The following is an 11,724-nucleotide window of genomic DNA, read 5'->3' on the forward strand; positions in this document are numbered from 1 at the left end:
ATGCTAGCCTTATGGCTTAGCAGTTTGGAGTCATATTCTCTTTATGTAAGACAGTCTGTTCTCACAGAATTTACTAATTAGTGGGGATATATGCCACAAATATGGGTAACTTTAAAAACATCTGAGGGCTTTAAAGACATGTAGACAAAGTACTTTGTGGTAGTCAAGGCTGAGTAAGTTATTTTTCTAGCCAATTGTGGAGTTCAGGCAAGCCTTTATTAGGGAATTGCTATTTGAGTGGATTTTAAAAATGGATCAGAATTCCACAGTTGGGAAGAGGGTAAAGGATGAGCAAATAAGGAGAGAGAGCATTTGAAGCAAAAGGAGCATTATACTCAAAGGTAGAGATTTGAGGACCAATTGAATACTTTGATGTGATACAGAATTATTCTGTTTGGCTGGAGCATAAATTATAGGGAGGGAAATAATATAAAATAAAGCTAGAAATGTAGCTTTTAGCCAACTTTTGGAGTTGGCTAAACTCCAAGTCCCCCTGGACTTGGGCCTGTGTTAGGATGGTAAATGTGTAAGTCAGGAAGGTACAGATACATAAAATATTCTGGGAAAATAATTGATAGGATTGGCTGCTGATCAGCCTTTGTCTTTCAAATCACCTTTAGAGAGTCTGTACTGTAGCCCATCTGGTCCTTTGAACCTGTGAGTAATCGCAGACAGATGGGAAGACAGATGGACAGCAACCAAAGGAGAGAGTAGACAGGAAAACAGTGGGAGGCAAGGAGGATGAAGGAGACACCTTTCCAAATGTTGCTACTATAGAACTAGGACCGAGATAATCTCATCCATCTCTCTGCCTCTGGATGCATTCATGGAAGATAGGGAAGACTCTTGTTCCTCACAGAAGGGGATTGCATTTTTTCCTTTCCATGAGATCCTAATACCTAATAACCTCTTATCTGTCTAGAAGTTATTTTTACAGCCTAATCTGAATCCCTTACACTGCGATGTCAGCCTTATCTCTATAGTGATGGATCCCGTTGCCTCCTTTTCTCTATGGAACACTACCTGGCACTTGGAGAAGGCCAGTGACACTCCTTGACCTACACCCATTTTATTGGAGAAAACCTAGTCCTTCCCCCACCCACCCACCCCCTTCCTCTGCCTAGCCATGACACCAAATAACCGCAGCCATGTCCATCCTACTTCCTTCATCCTAATGGGTGTCCCAGGCCTGGAGGCCTCCCACTTTTGGATCGCATTCCCTTTCTGCTCCATGTACATCCTGGCTGTCCTGGGAAACCTGTTTGTGCTGTTGGTGGTGTGGATGGAGCCGGGGCTGCACCAGCCCATGTACCTCTTCCTCTGTATGCTCTCTGCCCTTGACTTGGTTCTCTGCACCTCCACAGTGCCCAGGATGCTTGCTCTCTTTTGGGCAGGAGTGGTGGAGATCACCTTTGGCGCCTGCGCTACGCAGATGTTCTTTATCCACGGCTTTTCTGCGGTGGAGTCAGGCATTTTGCTGGCCATGGCTATCGATCGTTACGTGGCCATCTGCCGCCCGTTACACTACGGCACCTTGTTGCCTCTGGGGACTGTGGGCCGTATGGGTCTGGCCGCCGTGTTGCGGGGTCTGGGGCTCATGACCCCCATGACGTGCCTCCTGGGGCGGCTGCGTTACTGCCGCTGGGTGATCGAGCACTCTTACTGTGAACACATGGCTATCGTGAAGCTGGCGTGCGGCAACACAAGGGCTAACAATGTCTACGGCATCACTGCTGCGACGCTGGTGGTGGGCACCGACTCCATCTGCATCGCCATCTCTTATGCTCTCATCCTGCGAGCCGTGCTGGCGCTTTCCTCCAAGGAGGCTCGGGCCAAGACCTTCGGAACTTGTGGTTCCCACCTGGGTGTCATCTTGCTTTTTTACACTCCGGGTCTTTTTTCTTTTTATACACAGAGGTTTGGTCAGCACGTGCCACACCATGTGCATATACTCTTGGCTGATCTATACCTTGTGGTGCCCCCTATGTTGAACCCCATTATTTATGGGATGAAGACCAAACAGATTCGGGATGGAGCCCTGCGACTGCTACAGAGGCGCCCAGCTTAGGGCTAAAATCATTCTCAAGGGGAGATCACCGCTCTGCTCTCATTGCCTGGTCTAAGACCAACTAGAGACATAAGACTCCATGTCTAAAGGGGAGATGTGGCCTGTGCTCATGGGGAAAAAAACAAAGATAGGAAACCCATCCTCTGGGAGCTCAGGGGAAGAACATGTTCTTAATGACTCTGTCCTTGAGGAATACTTATTTGAAGGGGACAGGGATATCCCAGATCAGAGGAGCTCCCATTCCGGGATCCAAGAGCCAAGCCTGGACCATTCTCAGGGCCTGACAAAAATGGAGAGAAACAGAAATGGGTGAACATGAAGATCATGTATACAGCTTCATTGGTGCCAAAGGAAAACGGAATGGAAGAGACATCAGCTGTAAAAAGAGGGGAGAAGTTTGGATTATATAAGATAAAGGATATCATTTTAAAATAAAAGCAAGTCTCTGAGGGGGCACATATTGACTGTGAAAACAACAAAGTAACATTATTTATAATGTATTTTATTTATTTTGTTTAAACAATTACTAATTACATTTTAATCTGGTTTGGGCAAAAATTTTTCTGGTCTTGTGAGGAATGGGTCAGCAGGCTCTGAGTTTGACATCTCAATAAGGTGGATAAAGGGAAGTTGATTAAAATAGGTTACCTGGAGGAGGTGTTTAGAGCCTGATTTCTACAGAATAAGGTTTCCTTTTGCTCCTTCCTCTATCTCTAACAACAAAATAAGTTTAGTTATCTCAATGGACCCTTCTCCAAAGAATTACAAGAAGAATAATTTAGTCTGGGCTATTCTATACATGATATCCTCAATCACCTTTTGGTCCTTATATCAGTTTTTCCACTTATAAAGTGAATCAATGATATGAATCAGTCACCCACAATGTTTGTCCATTGCTAGGGAATGGGTAGCTTTTCTCAGGAAGGAGATGGGGAACGAAGTAGATCTATTAACTAGATCTCAACTCTAGAGGAGCTTGCTCATTGGAAGAACCTTGAAATTCATCCTGTTGTAAAGTGTACCACTCCAAGATTTAAGGAGTCTAAGGTTCCAAAGCTATGATTCCATAATTACTCTTTGTCTAGGGTCACATGTATTAGCACCCTGTTTGGATTTGGCCTTTAATCAGGCTGAGGAGAAATTCAAGATTTTGAAAAATCATGTGCATTATCTCCTTGGATCCACATGACAACTCTGTGAGGTAAGCATTATAGGTATTGTTATACACATTTTGGAAATAAGGAATTTGGGCATTCCAGAGTTTAAGTGACTTGCCAAGATCCCACATTGGCAAGATTAGAAACCAAACCTTTCCTGACATTAAGTTTGAAGCTCTTTGAATTATACTATTCTAGTTCTCAATGTGTGATACTGGTTGAAGTCTTGTATAGGCTCCAGATAGGCAAGATTCTCAGGAAGGCAGGCTAACAGATTAAATATACATAGGCTCCTTTCTTCCCTCCTTATCCACTAAGGAAAGACCCAGAAGGAAAGGGAGTCCCTGACTCCCCCTAGGAAATAGCCATTTGAGAAGGCAGAATTTGAGGATTCATATTCTTGATTTTCTCCAGATGATTCAATCTTTACTGCCCACTTCCTCTATCCCCACATCCAGATAAGCACTTTAGGACTGTGGCCCCTTAATCTAAAATCTAAAGTCTGAAGAGATGTCAGAAGTCATTATAATATTGGCTGTCATCTATATTAGGCTTTCAAGTTTGCATTGTTCCTTTTGTATATTATATCAGTTGATCCTCACCATAATACACTCTGATGTGGATGATATTATTACACAACTTTATAGATAGAGAAACTAAGACTGAATGTGTTAGCTGACTTGTCATTGGTCACACACTTAGTAAACTTTGGAGGAAAGAGTCTCACCTGCCTCCAAAATTATTGCAATTCTACTCTCTCACTGCTTACAAGTGTATGAGAGCATGATATGCTTGCTTACATGGATCTCTACAATGTAACCCCTTGCATGGGGTATGGACTTTCTCACTGATCTGGCTCACCCACCACTGTTAAGTCCATATTCTCAGGAATGATCTACCATCATTCACTTTATTTTTTTGTTTTTAAAATTTTATTTTATTGATGGAGAATATTTTTCCATGGTTCTATGATTCATGTTCTTTTCCTCCCTTCCTTCCACCCCTCTCTCATAGCCAACGTGCAATTCCACTGGGTTTTACATGTGTCATTGATCAAGACTTATTTCTATATTATTGATATTTGCACTAGGGTGATCATTTAGAGTCTATATCCCCAGTCATATCCCCATCAACCCAATCGTTCGCTTTAACTCAGACTTTTCAGAGTCATTGGTGTAACAACATAGTGGGTAGAGATACACTATCTGTACTCACCAGTATTAGGTCTTAAGCCTCCACTGGTATAATTCTGTTTCTACAAAATCAATTATTAGGAATGATGACTCTATTAGGTCTCAAACATAAGCATCTCTTTAATAATGAGGGGAAAACATTGTAATAATAACATTTCAGGTGCTCAATATCAGCAAATGTAGGGACATATCACATCCCACATATAACCCACGTCTCACTCTCCCAGTAATACTCTCAATATCTGTGAGGGAGAATGGACACATTTAGAGAACTGTGAGGAAAACTCATGTGATCAGGGTAGATCACAACTCTGAATTTAGTATAAAATATGCTTTAATATCACTGATATATTCAGAAATATATGTACCACACAGAGCTTCTGGAGAACTAATATTTTTTTTAGCCTTCAAATTTTTGATGGCCATACCTTTTTCTCTCCTAATATTAAACTCTTGAAGCATTGATAAGCATTTAACTCTTAAATTATCTGAGAGGGCAAAGTTAGGTGACTCAGTGGATTGAAAGCCAGAACTAGAGATGTGAGGTATCCTGGGTTCAAATCTGGCATCAAATACTTCCTAGCTATATGACCCTGAGTCAATCATCCTCATTACCTTACCACTCATCTACCTTTATTCTGAGATGGAAGGTAAGGGATTAAAAAAGAGAGAGAATGAGAATCGTATTAAAGAAACTATAGAGCAAGTAAGAAAATGATGTAGGTCATTACATCTGATCTCTTGTTTTTGTCAATTCAAGAGGTAGGAAAAGAATTCAAAGAAGGAATTGATGGGGGTGAGCAGTGATGGGAGGGATTGAGCAGTGATGGAGAAGGCCGTGGTACTTTAAGATTATAGGTTTTTACTTGTCAGCAAATTTTACAAATTAGAATGTAAAAAAAAATATATGCCATCCTGTGTTTTCTCTGTGCTTTCTCCCAGCTTATAAGAACTTGCCTAATATTCCAAGCCTGTAGAAGAGGGTACCAGAGATCTCTTGATGACTGACAGGTGATATTAAGTACAAAGTGGGAGGGAATATTACACGTGTAATGGGGAATCTTTGCAAGTAAGGGGAAAAATCTTCATTATTAGGAGACATTAAACCTTGTTCATGACCCCTTTCTTTTTGGTGCCCTATACTTCACCTTATGATGTGTAGATCCTTAAAACACCTCCACCTAAAAGAGTGCCCACATTCTCAGTGCCCATTTTATACGGTGGAATGTACCTGGAACACCCAGGGAAGAAATATTCTGTTGAAAGGTGGAGAGTTTCCAAGGATGGAAGGAGGCAATCCCCCAGACCCTCAGTAAATCTAGAAACTGGAATCCATGCAGAGACATTTTTTTTCCATTGCCTAGGATTTTTCCACTGCCCTGGCCAAGCCACTGCTTTGAACAGACTTAACTATTGCACTCAATAAAGCTATGCTTCCTGCCATGGATGTAGTCTGTGTCTTCATTCTTGTGACAGCCCCATCAGTCATCACTCTGCAACTGTACTGTAACAGAATCAAGGAATATGTGTCCCCTAAAGCAGAACTTGAATCCAGGAAAGATTGTAAGAAGAGAGAGAGAGAGAGAGAGAGAGAGAGAGAGAGAGAGAGAGAGAGAGAGAGAGAGAGAGAGAGAGAGAGAGAGAGAGGAGGGAGAGAGAGATTGGGAGAGAGAGATTGGGAGAGGGAGAGATTGGGAGAGGGAGAGGGAGAAGGAAGGTGTGTGTGTGTGCTTGTTATAGATGATGCCATAGATAAAGGCGAATAAGAGGCAGGAGAGATTTTGAAGCAGAGTAAAAATTTAGTTAGAGCAGGGAAGTTCTATGAAATTTACTTTGAAAGGCAAGTTGTAGTCAGAGAGTAGATGACCTTAAATTCTAGGATTAGGCATTTCTTTGTATTATCAATACAAAGTCTTAGTGAAAATTGATCAAGCATTTGTACTCTGAAATATTTCTAGCCTAATTGAGGGAGACAATGGTAAATGGTGATATCGCCAATAGAAAGAGGTGGGGAATGAGGCTGGGGAGCTTACTTCTTCAGAGGGAGTTCATATTCAGTTAATTTCTGAGGTCCCAATAGAATATCCAGGTAGATGTGTCCAGCTTGTAGCTAGCAATCAAGACAGGTCAAGACTACAAAGTAAGAAAAAAGTCATTCAGACAGTTAAAGTCCTGATAAGTGAAGTCATAAGGTGAAATCACATAACATCTTTCTCCTGTCACTGAGGTTCTAGTTGGTTTGAACTTATTCGTACATCACCTTTGTTCTTGTTTCAAATGAGGTATCTTTGTTTAAGGTCACTGTGAATTCCATTTTGTATAGGAATTTTAGTTGGCTTGGTCAGGCAGGCAGCTCTTTAGTATACTCCATCCCCGGCCACGGATCTGCTTTGTCCTTAAGCCATAGATGAGAGGGTTCAGAGTGGGTGGAATAACCAGATAGAAGTCAGCCAGTAGGACCTGTACAGGAAGGGGGACCAGGTCCTGTCCAAACCAGGCTACATAGATTGAAACCATCCCTGGTAGGTAATAGAGGGCCATAACTCCAACATGGGAGCCACATGTACTTAATGCCTTGAGCTGGGCATCCCTGCAGGAGAGACGGAATACAGCCTGAAGGATCCGGCTATAGGAGGTAGCAATGAAGATCACATCAATGCCAACAATGATTGAGGAGCCAATTAGGCTATAGAGGTTGCTTGGCATATGGTCAGCACATCCCAGCTTGGCCACAGCCATGTGTTCACAGTATGAATGAGGAACCATCAGAGAGCCACAAAAGGGCAAGTGACTCACCATCCAGCTCAAAGGTGTCATGAATGTGGTAGCCCTAAGGATAATTGCCACGCTTATCCCTAGCATTGTTTGTTGTGTAAGGATGGTCTGATAGTGCAGGGGTTTGCAGATGGCCACATACCGGTCAAAGGCCATAGCCAGTAAAAGCCCCGTCTCCACAGCTGTGGCTGCATGGACCACATACATCTGAGTGAAGCAAGCAGCAAAGCCAATAATGCCATCACCTGACCAGAAGATATTCAGCATCTTGGGGACCACAGAAGTTGCCATAACAATGTCCACTAGAGCCAGGATACACAGGAAGTAATACATGGGTTCATGTAAGGCAGAGTCAACCCAGATCACTGTTAGAATGAGGCTGTTCCCCACCAATGCCACAATGTACATCGTGCTTAGTGGAACCAACAACCAGAGGTGAGTCACTTCTAGACCTGGGATGCCCATGAGGAAAAATGTAATGGAAGGTGATGTATAGTTGGATGTCAATTCTAACATCTCTTGAGAACCTTTCCTGTGAAAACAGCAAAAAAAAAAATCACAAAGAAAGTCTTCCTGGTTCTTCTGGCCCCCCAAGTTGGCTGGGCTATATATATTTTAAACCCTTACCTTCCATCTTGGAATCAATACTGTGTATTGGTTCCAAGGCAGAAGAGTGGTAAGGGCTAGGCAATGGGGGTCAAGTGACTTGCTCAGGGTCACACAGCTGGGAAGTGTCTGAGGCCAAATTTGAACCTAGGACCTCCCGTCTCTAGGCCTGGCTCTCAATCCGCTGAGCCACCAGCTGCCCCTTGGGATATATATATATATATATACATATGTATATATATATATTTTAAACATAATTAATGAAGGAAGTATTGAAAGTACTGAGGGAAGTTCATAGAAGGGTCACCTCATTTTAAGGTCCTTCACTTCCTTCTTTAGACCCCTTGGAACATGACTTAATTATAGAAGATAAGAACACTAACACTGAATAATATTAGGGAGTCATGATAACCCTAATTATGGCTCAAATTTGCCTAGGACTTTCTTCACAACTTTATGTGGTAGATGGTACTAATATTAATCTTTCTGAGTGTTCCCTTTTCCATAAAAGGAAGGAGATTTACTTATGGTCACATGCAATTAATAAGTTGTAGAGCCAGTACAAAAACTCAAAGTTTCTGTCTCCAAATTCGGTGCTCCTCTCGCTCTACTGTGCTTTCTTCCTTTCCCCATAATCCAGATCCAGAGGTGGTACTTGTTTAGTATTTTAAGTGTCTGTCAATTCTCCTCTAATTTCCTTTTTTAAACCCTTCCCTTCCCTAGTAGTAACAACTGTAAGACAGAAGGGCATTGGCTAAGCAAAGGGGGTTGAATGACTTGCCCAGAACATAGCTAGGAAGTATCTGAGGCCAGATTTAAACCCAGGTCCACTGGACTCTAGGTCTGAATCTTTATCCATTGAGCCACCTAGTGGACTCTTCTTCACTAATTCTGATTGTATCATTTCTACTTCCTGATAGACAGACTTCAATGGGTGGTTGAAAAATATATTTCTTTCATGTCAATCTCTCAGTGGTGATTAAATGTTGTAGACCTAGCTGTCTTGCCACTGAACCCGTACTAACCTGGTAATCCTTGCCAGGGCTTGACACTTTAACATTTCTTTTATGCATTCAGAGCCATCTCTAGACCATGATGAGGTTCTGTTTTCTTTCTGTACAAACTTTGGATCACCATAAAAGAACTATAAAGGTTTGCTTCAATGGTCTCTTTAGGACTCATATTCTACCTTATGAGTCAAAGATAAGTGATGCTCACTTATAGGGTCATAGATTTAAAATGAATGAACTGAAAAGCATTTATTAATAATGTAATATGTGCCAAATAGGGATAGCTAGGTGGTATAGTGCATAGAGCACTGGGCCTATAGTTAAGAAGATCTGAGTTCAAATCTAGCTTCATATACTTACTAGGTATGTGACCCTTGTTAAGTCACTTAACCTTGTTTGTCTCTGCTCCTCCTCTTAAAAATAGGAACACAGTGGGGAAGGGAATGGTAAATCACTCCAGTATCTTCTCCAAGGGAAAAAAGACCCATGGACAAAGTCCATGGGGTCATGTAGAGTCAGAGACTACTGAATGGCACAATAAAAATAGCAACATGTTCCAAGTACCATGTTTCGTGCTGGGGATACAAATACAAAAGTGAAAAGAGAGTGTGAACTCTTTTAGGTCATGGATTAATAGTAGGAGACAATAGCTATAGCTATAAAGTAAAAAGGTGAATAGTTTGGATATTTTGTTACTGAGATGAGTATAGTTATCTGAATCACCTATATCTATCTAGGAGAATAGATTGACACATCGTTTCCAGCACCAATAATAACTCTTTGATTTATGGCACAAAACTGGGAAAGGATAGACAAAGAAAGGTATAACTGATAGCAAGGCAATTGGTCAGAAGATGGCTAAGATGTGGAGTAAAGCATGGCTGGAGCCATGTTTAACTGAAGTAACTGAAGCAACCACTCAGACCACTGGGGGTTGATGAAAAGTTAAGTCCTTTGGAACATGGTTCTTAAATTGTATGATAAGGAAGATGAGGCCATCTGGTCCATGCTGTGAATTCAAATAGAAATGGGGGTCACTAAATCATATATAAGTATCCCTGCATGTTACATACTAATGTTGAAATCACATATTAATGCTACCTTCTTTATTATATTTTAATTTATTTTTAGTATTTCCCAATAACATTTTAATCTGATTTGGTCCACACTTGAGAATATTCTGGACCACATGCAGTCTGAGGAGCATGTGTTTTGATACCTCGGATCTATTCCAAATTCCTTTTACAGACAAGAAAACAGGCTGAGATGTTTTGTGACTTGCTCATATTAATGCTACTAGCAAGTGTCATTGGCAAGATGTGAACCTGCATCTTCCTTACTTCAATGCCAGTTCTTGGTCCACTATACCATGTTGCCTCTTATTTTCTGGGCAAGTAGTATGGATCCAGGTCATGTGAATAACTCAGCCTCAGTCCAGAGAGAAAGGAATTGAAGGTTGATTTCTGCCTGTACTATGTACATATATTTAAGTACTTGTCTTCTCTGTTTCAAGCAATCCCTACTTTCATGGAGCTTACATTCTTTTCTTGTATGCATATCTTCAGGGACTGGAACTTAAATATTTACTAAGTAGGTAGGAAGCTTATCTAGATGACCTTCTGTAAAAAATAGACTCGAATACAGGACTACAATCCCCATGAGCCTTTGCTCCACTTCCCCAGAATGCCTTGTAATCTCACCTGGGCCGAGATCGAGAAGGTATTTAAGACTGATTCAAAGGCTTTTGAGAGTCTGGGGTCTTTTTGGACTTCCGTTTTGGAGCAGAGGCGTCTCTTCCATGATGTGAGGTTATTTTTTCTAGGCCTCTGGCCTAGGCACATGTTTCTTACTTGTATATTCTTAATCTTTAACCTTTAATAAACCTCTAAAAAATATAATACTCCTTGCAGAGAGAAACTAATTTCTACCTGCCTCAGTCTCCCCATCTCCCCTAAATTTTAATCTTTACACTTCTAAATGATTCTTGATGGAGAGCTCACTTCTTTTAAAGGTAGTCCTTTCATTTAAAACTATTTTGTGTAATTTAGGTGTATTATCTACATGAATTAAAGGGTTAAATCATGAAGAATGACACTGATGTCATGAGAAATGAGGGTATGTCACAAAAGATAGGAACAATTACTCTTAAACTTTTCTTCCCCTACTTGGAACCCAAACTGTTGAAGCTTCTACCATAAGCACCGAAGAAAATACCTGGGATAGTAGAAGATGAGAGGGTGTTGGTTGGAAGAGAGTGGTTCCTTAATGAGCAGGTTTGCTTTTGTGGATCTCAGAGGATCATAAAGGGTCCCAAAAGGTTCCAGTGATAGGGGCCAAGGTTCTCAAGAGAAGGGAAATTGCATCCCCAGGCCAAGGTTATTTTGTGAGGAGATAGAGAATTTTAACTTAACCTTTAGCAAAGTATAAGAAATGAGGTACTAACTGGTCTAGGGAAGAGGGATGGTATTGGCTTCTGCTGACCAGGCACTTCCTGGGCCACATATCCATCCATCCTTATATCCCAAACCCAGTTTCATGAGGAAGTGGGGTGGCTTTTCCTTTACTTCATCATAATTTCCCATTCTGTAACCACTTTTCTATGCCTTCTCCCTATGTCTATCTTATCCTTCTACAAAGCTCTCCAGAAATATAATAGCAGAGAGGGGAACAATTGCTCTTCTCCTCTACTCCTTCTCTAAGATATCAGAGTTTGGGAAAAAACCCTGACTTTCTTAACCTAGTTATCACCCCAGAAACATTCTACTTCCTCTAAGTCAGTTTATAATGCCAGGTTATTTCTAAATTTATCTGTTGGACAATCATAGTGGTTATTGTTCCTGAGGCTAACTAGGTAATCTGGGAAATGATGGTTTCTCAGAACATGATTCCTTGCCCATCTGCCATCTGTTGTTCCC

General features: G+C 41.3%; 2 protein-coding genes across 2 annotated transcripts; one reads left to right on the plus strand and one right to left on the minus strand.

The window, feature by feature from the left end:
* Positions 1-1,126: 1,126 nt before the first annotated feature.
* On the plus strand, positions 1,127-2,198 carry LOC100014688 (olfactory receptor 52P1-like). The gene has a single exon (XM_001364001.3). It carries the CDS (start codon positions 1,127-1,129, stop codon positions 2,066-2,068), a length of 942 nt encoding a protein of 313 aa, XP_001364038.3. The 3' UTR covers positions 2,069-2,198.
* Positions 2,199-6,746: 4,548 nt separating this feature from the next.
* Positions 6,747-7,709, minus strand: LOC130458991 (olfactory receptor 52I2-like). Its single transcript, XM_056826162.1, has one exon. The coding sequence runs from the start codon at positions 7,707-7,709 to the stop codon at positions 6,747-6,749; it is 963 nt and encodes a 320-aa protein (XP_056682140.1).
* Between the last annotated feature and the right edge of the window lie 4,015 nt (positions 7,710-11,724).

This window comes from Monodelphis domestica, chromosome 4 (assembly GCF_027887165.1).
Source record: "Monodelphis domestica isolate mMonDom1 chromosome 4, mMonDom1.pri, whole genome shotgun sequence".
In the NCBI taxonomy this organism is placed as follows: domain Eukaryota; kingdom Metazoa; phylum Chordata; class Mammalia; order Didelphimorphia; family Didelphidae; genus Monodelphis; species Monodelphis domestica.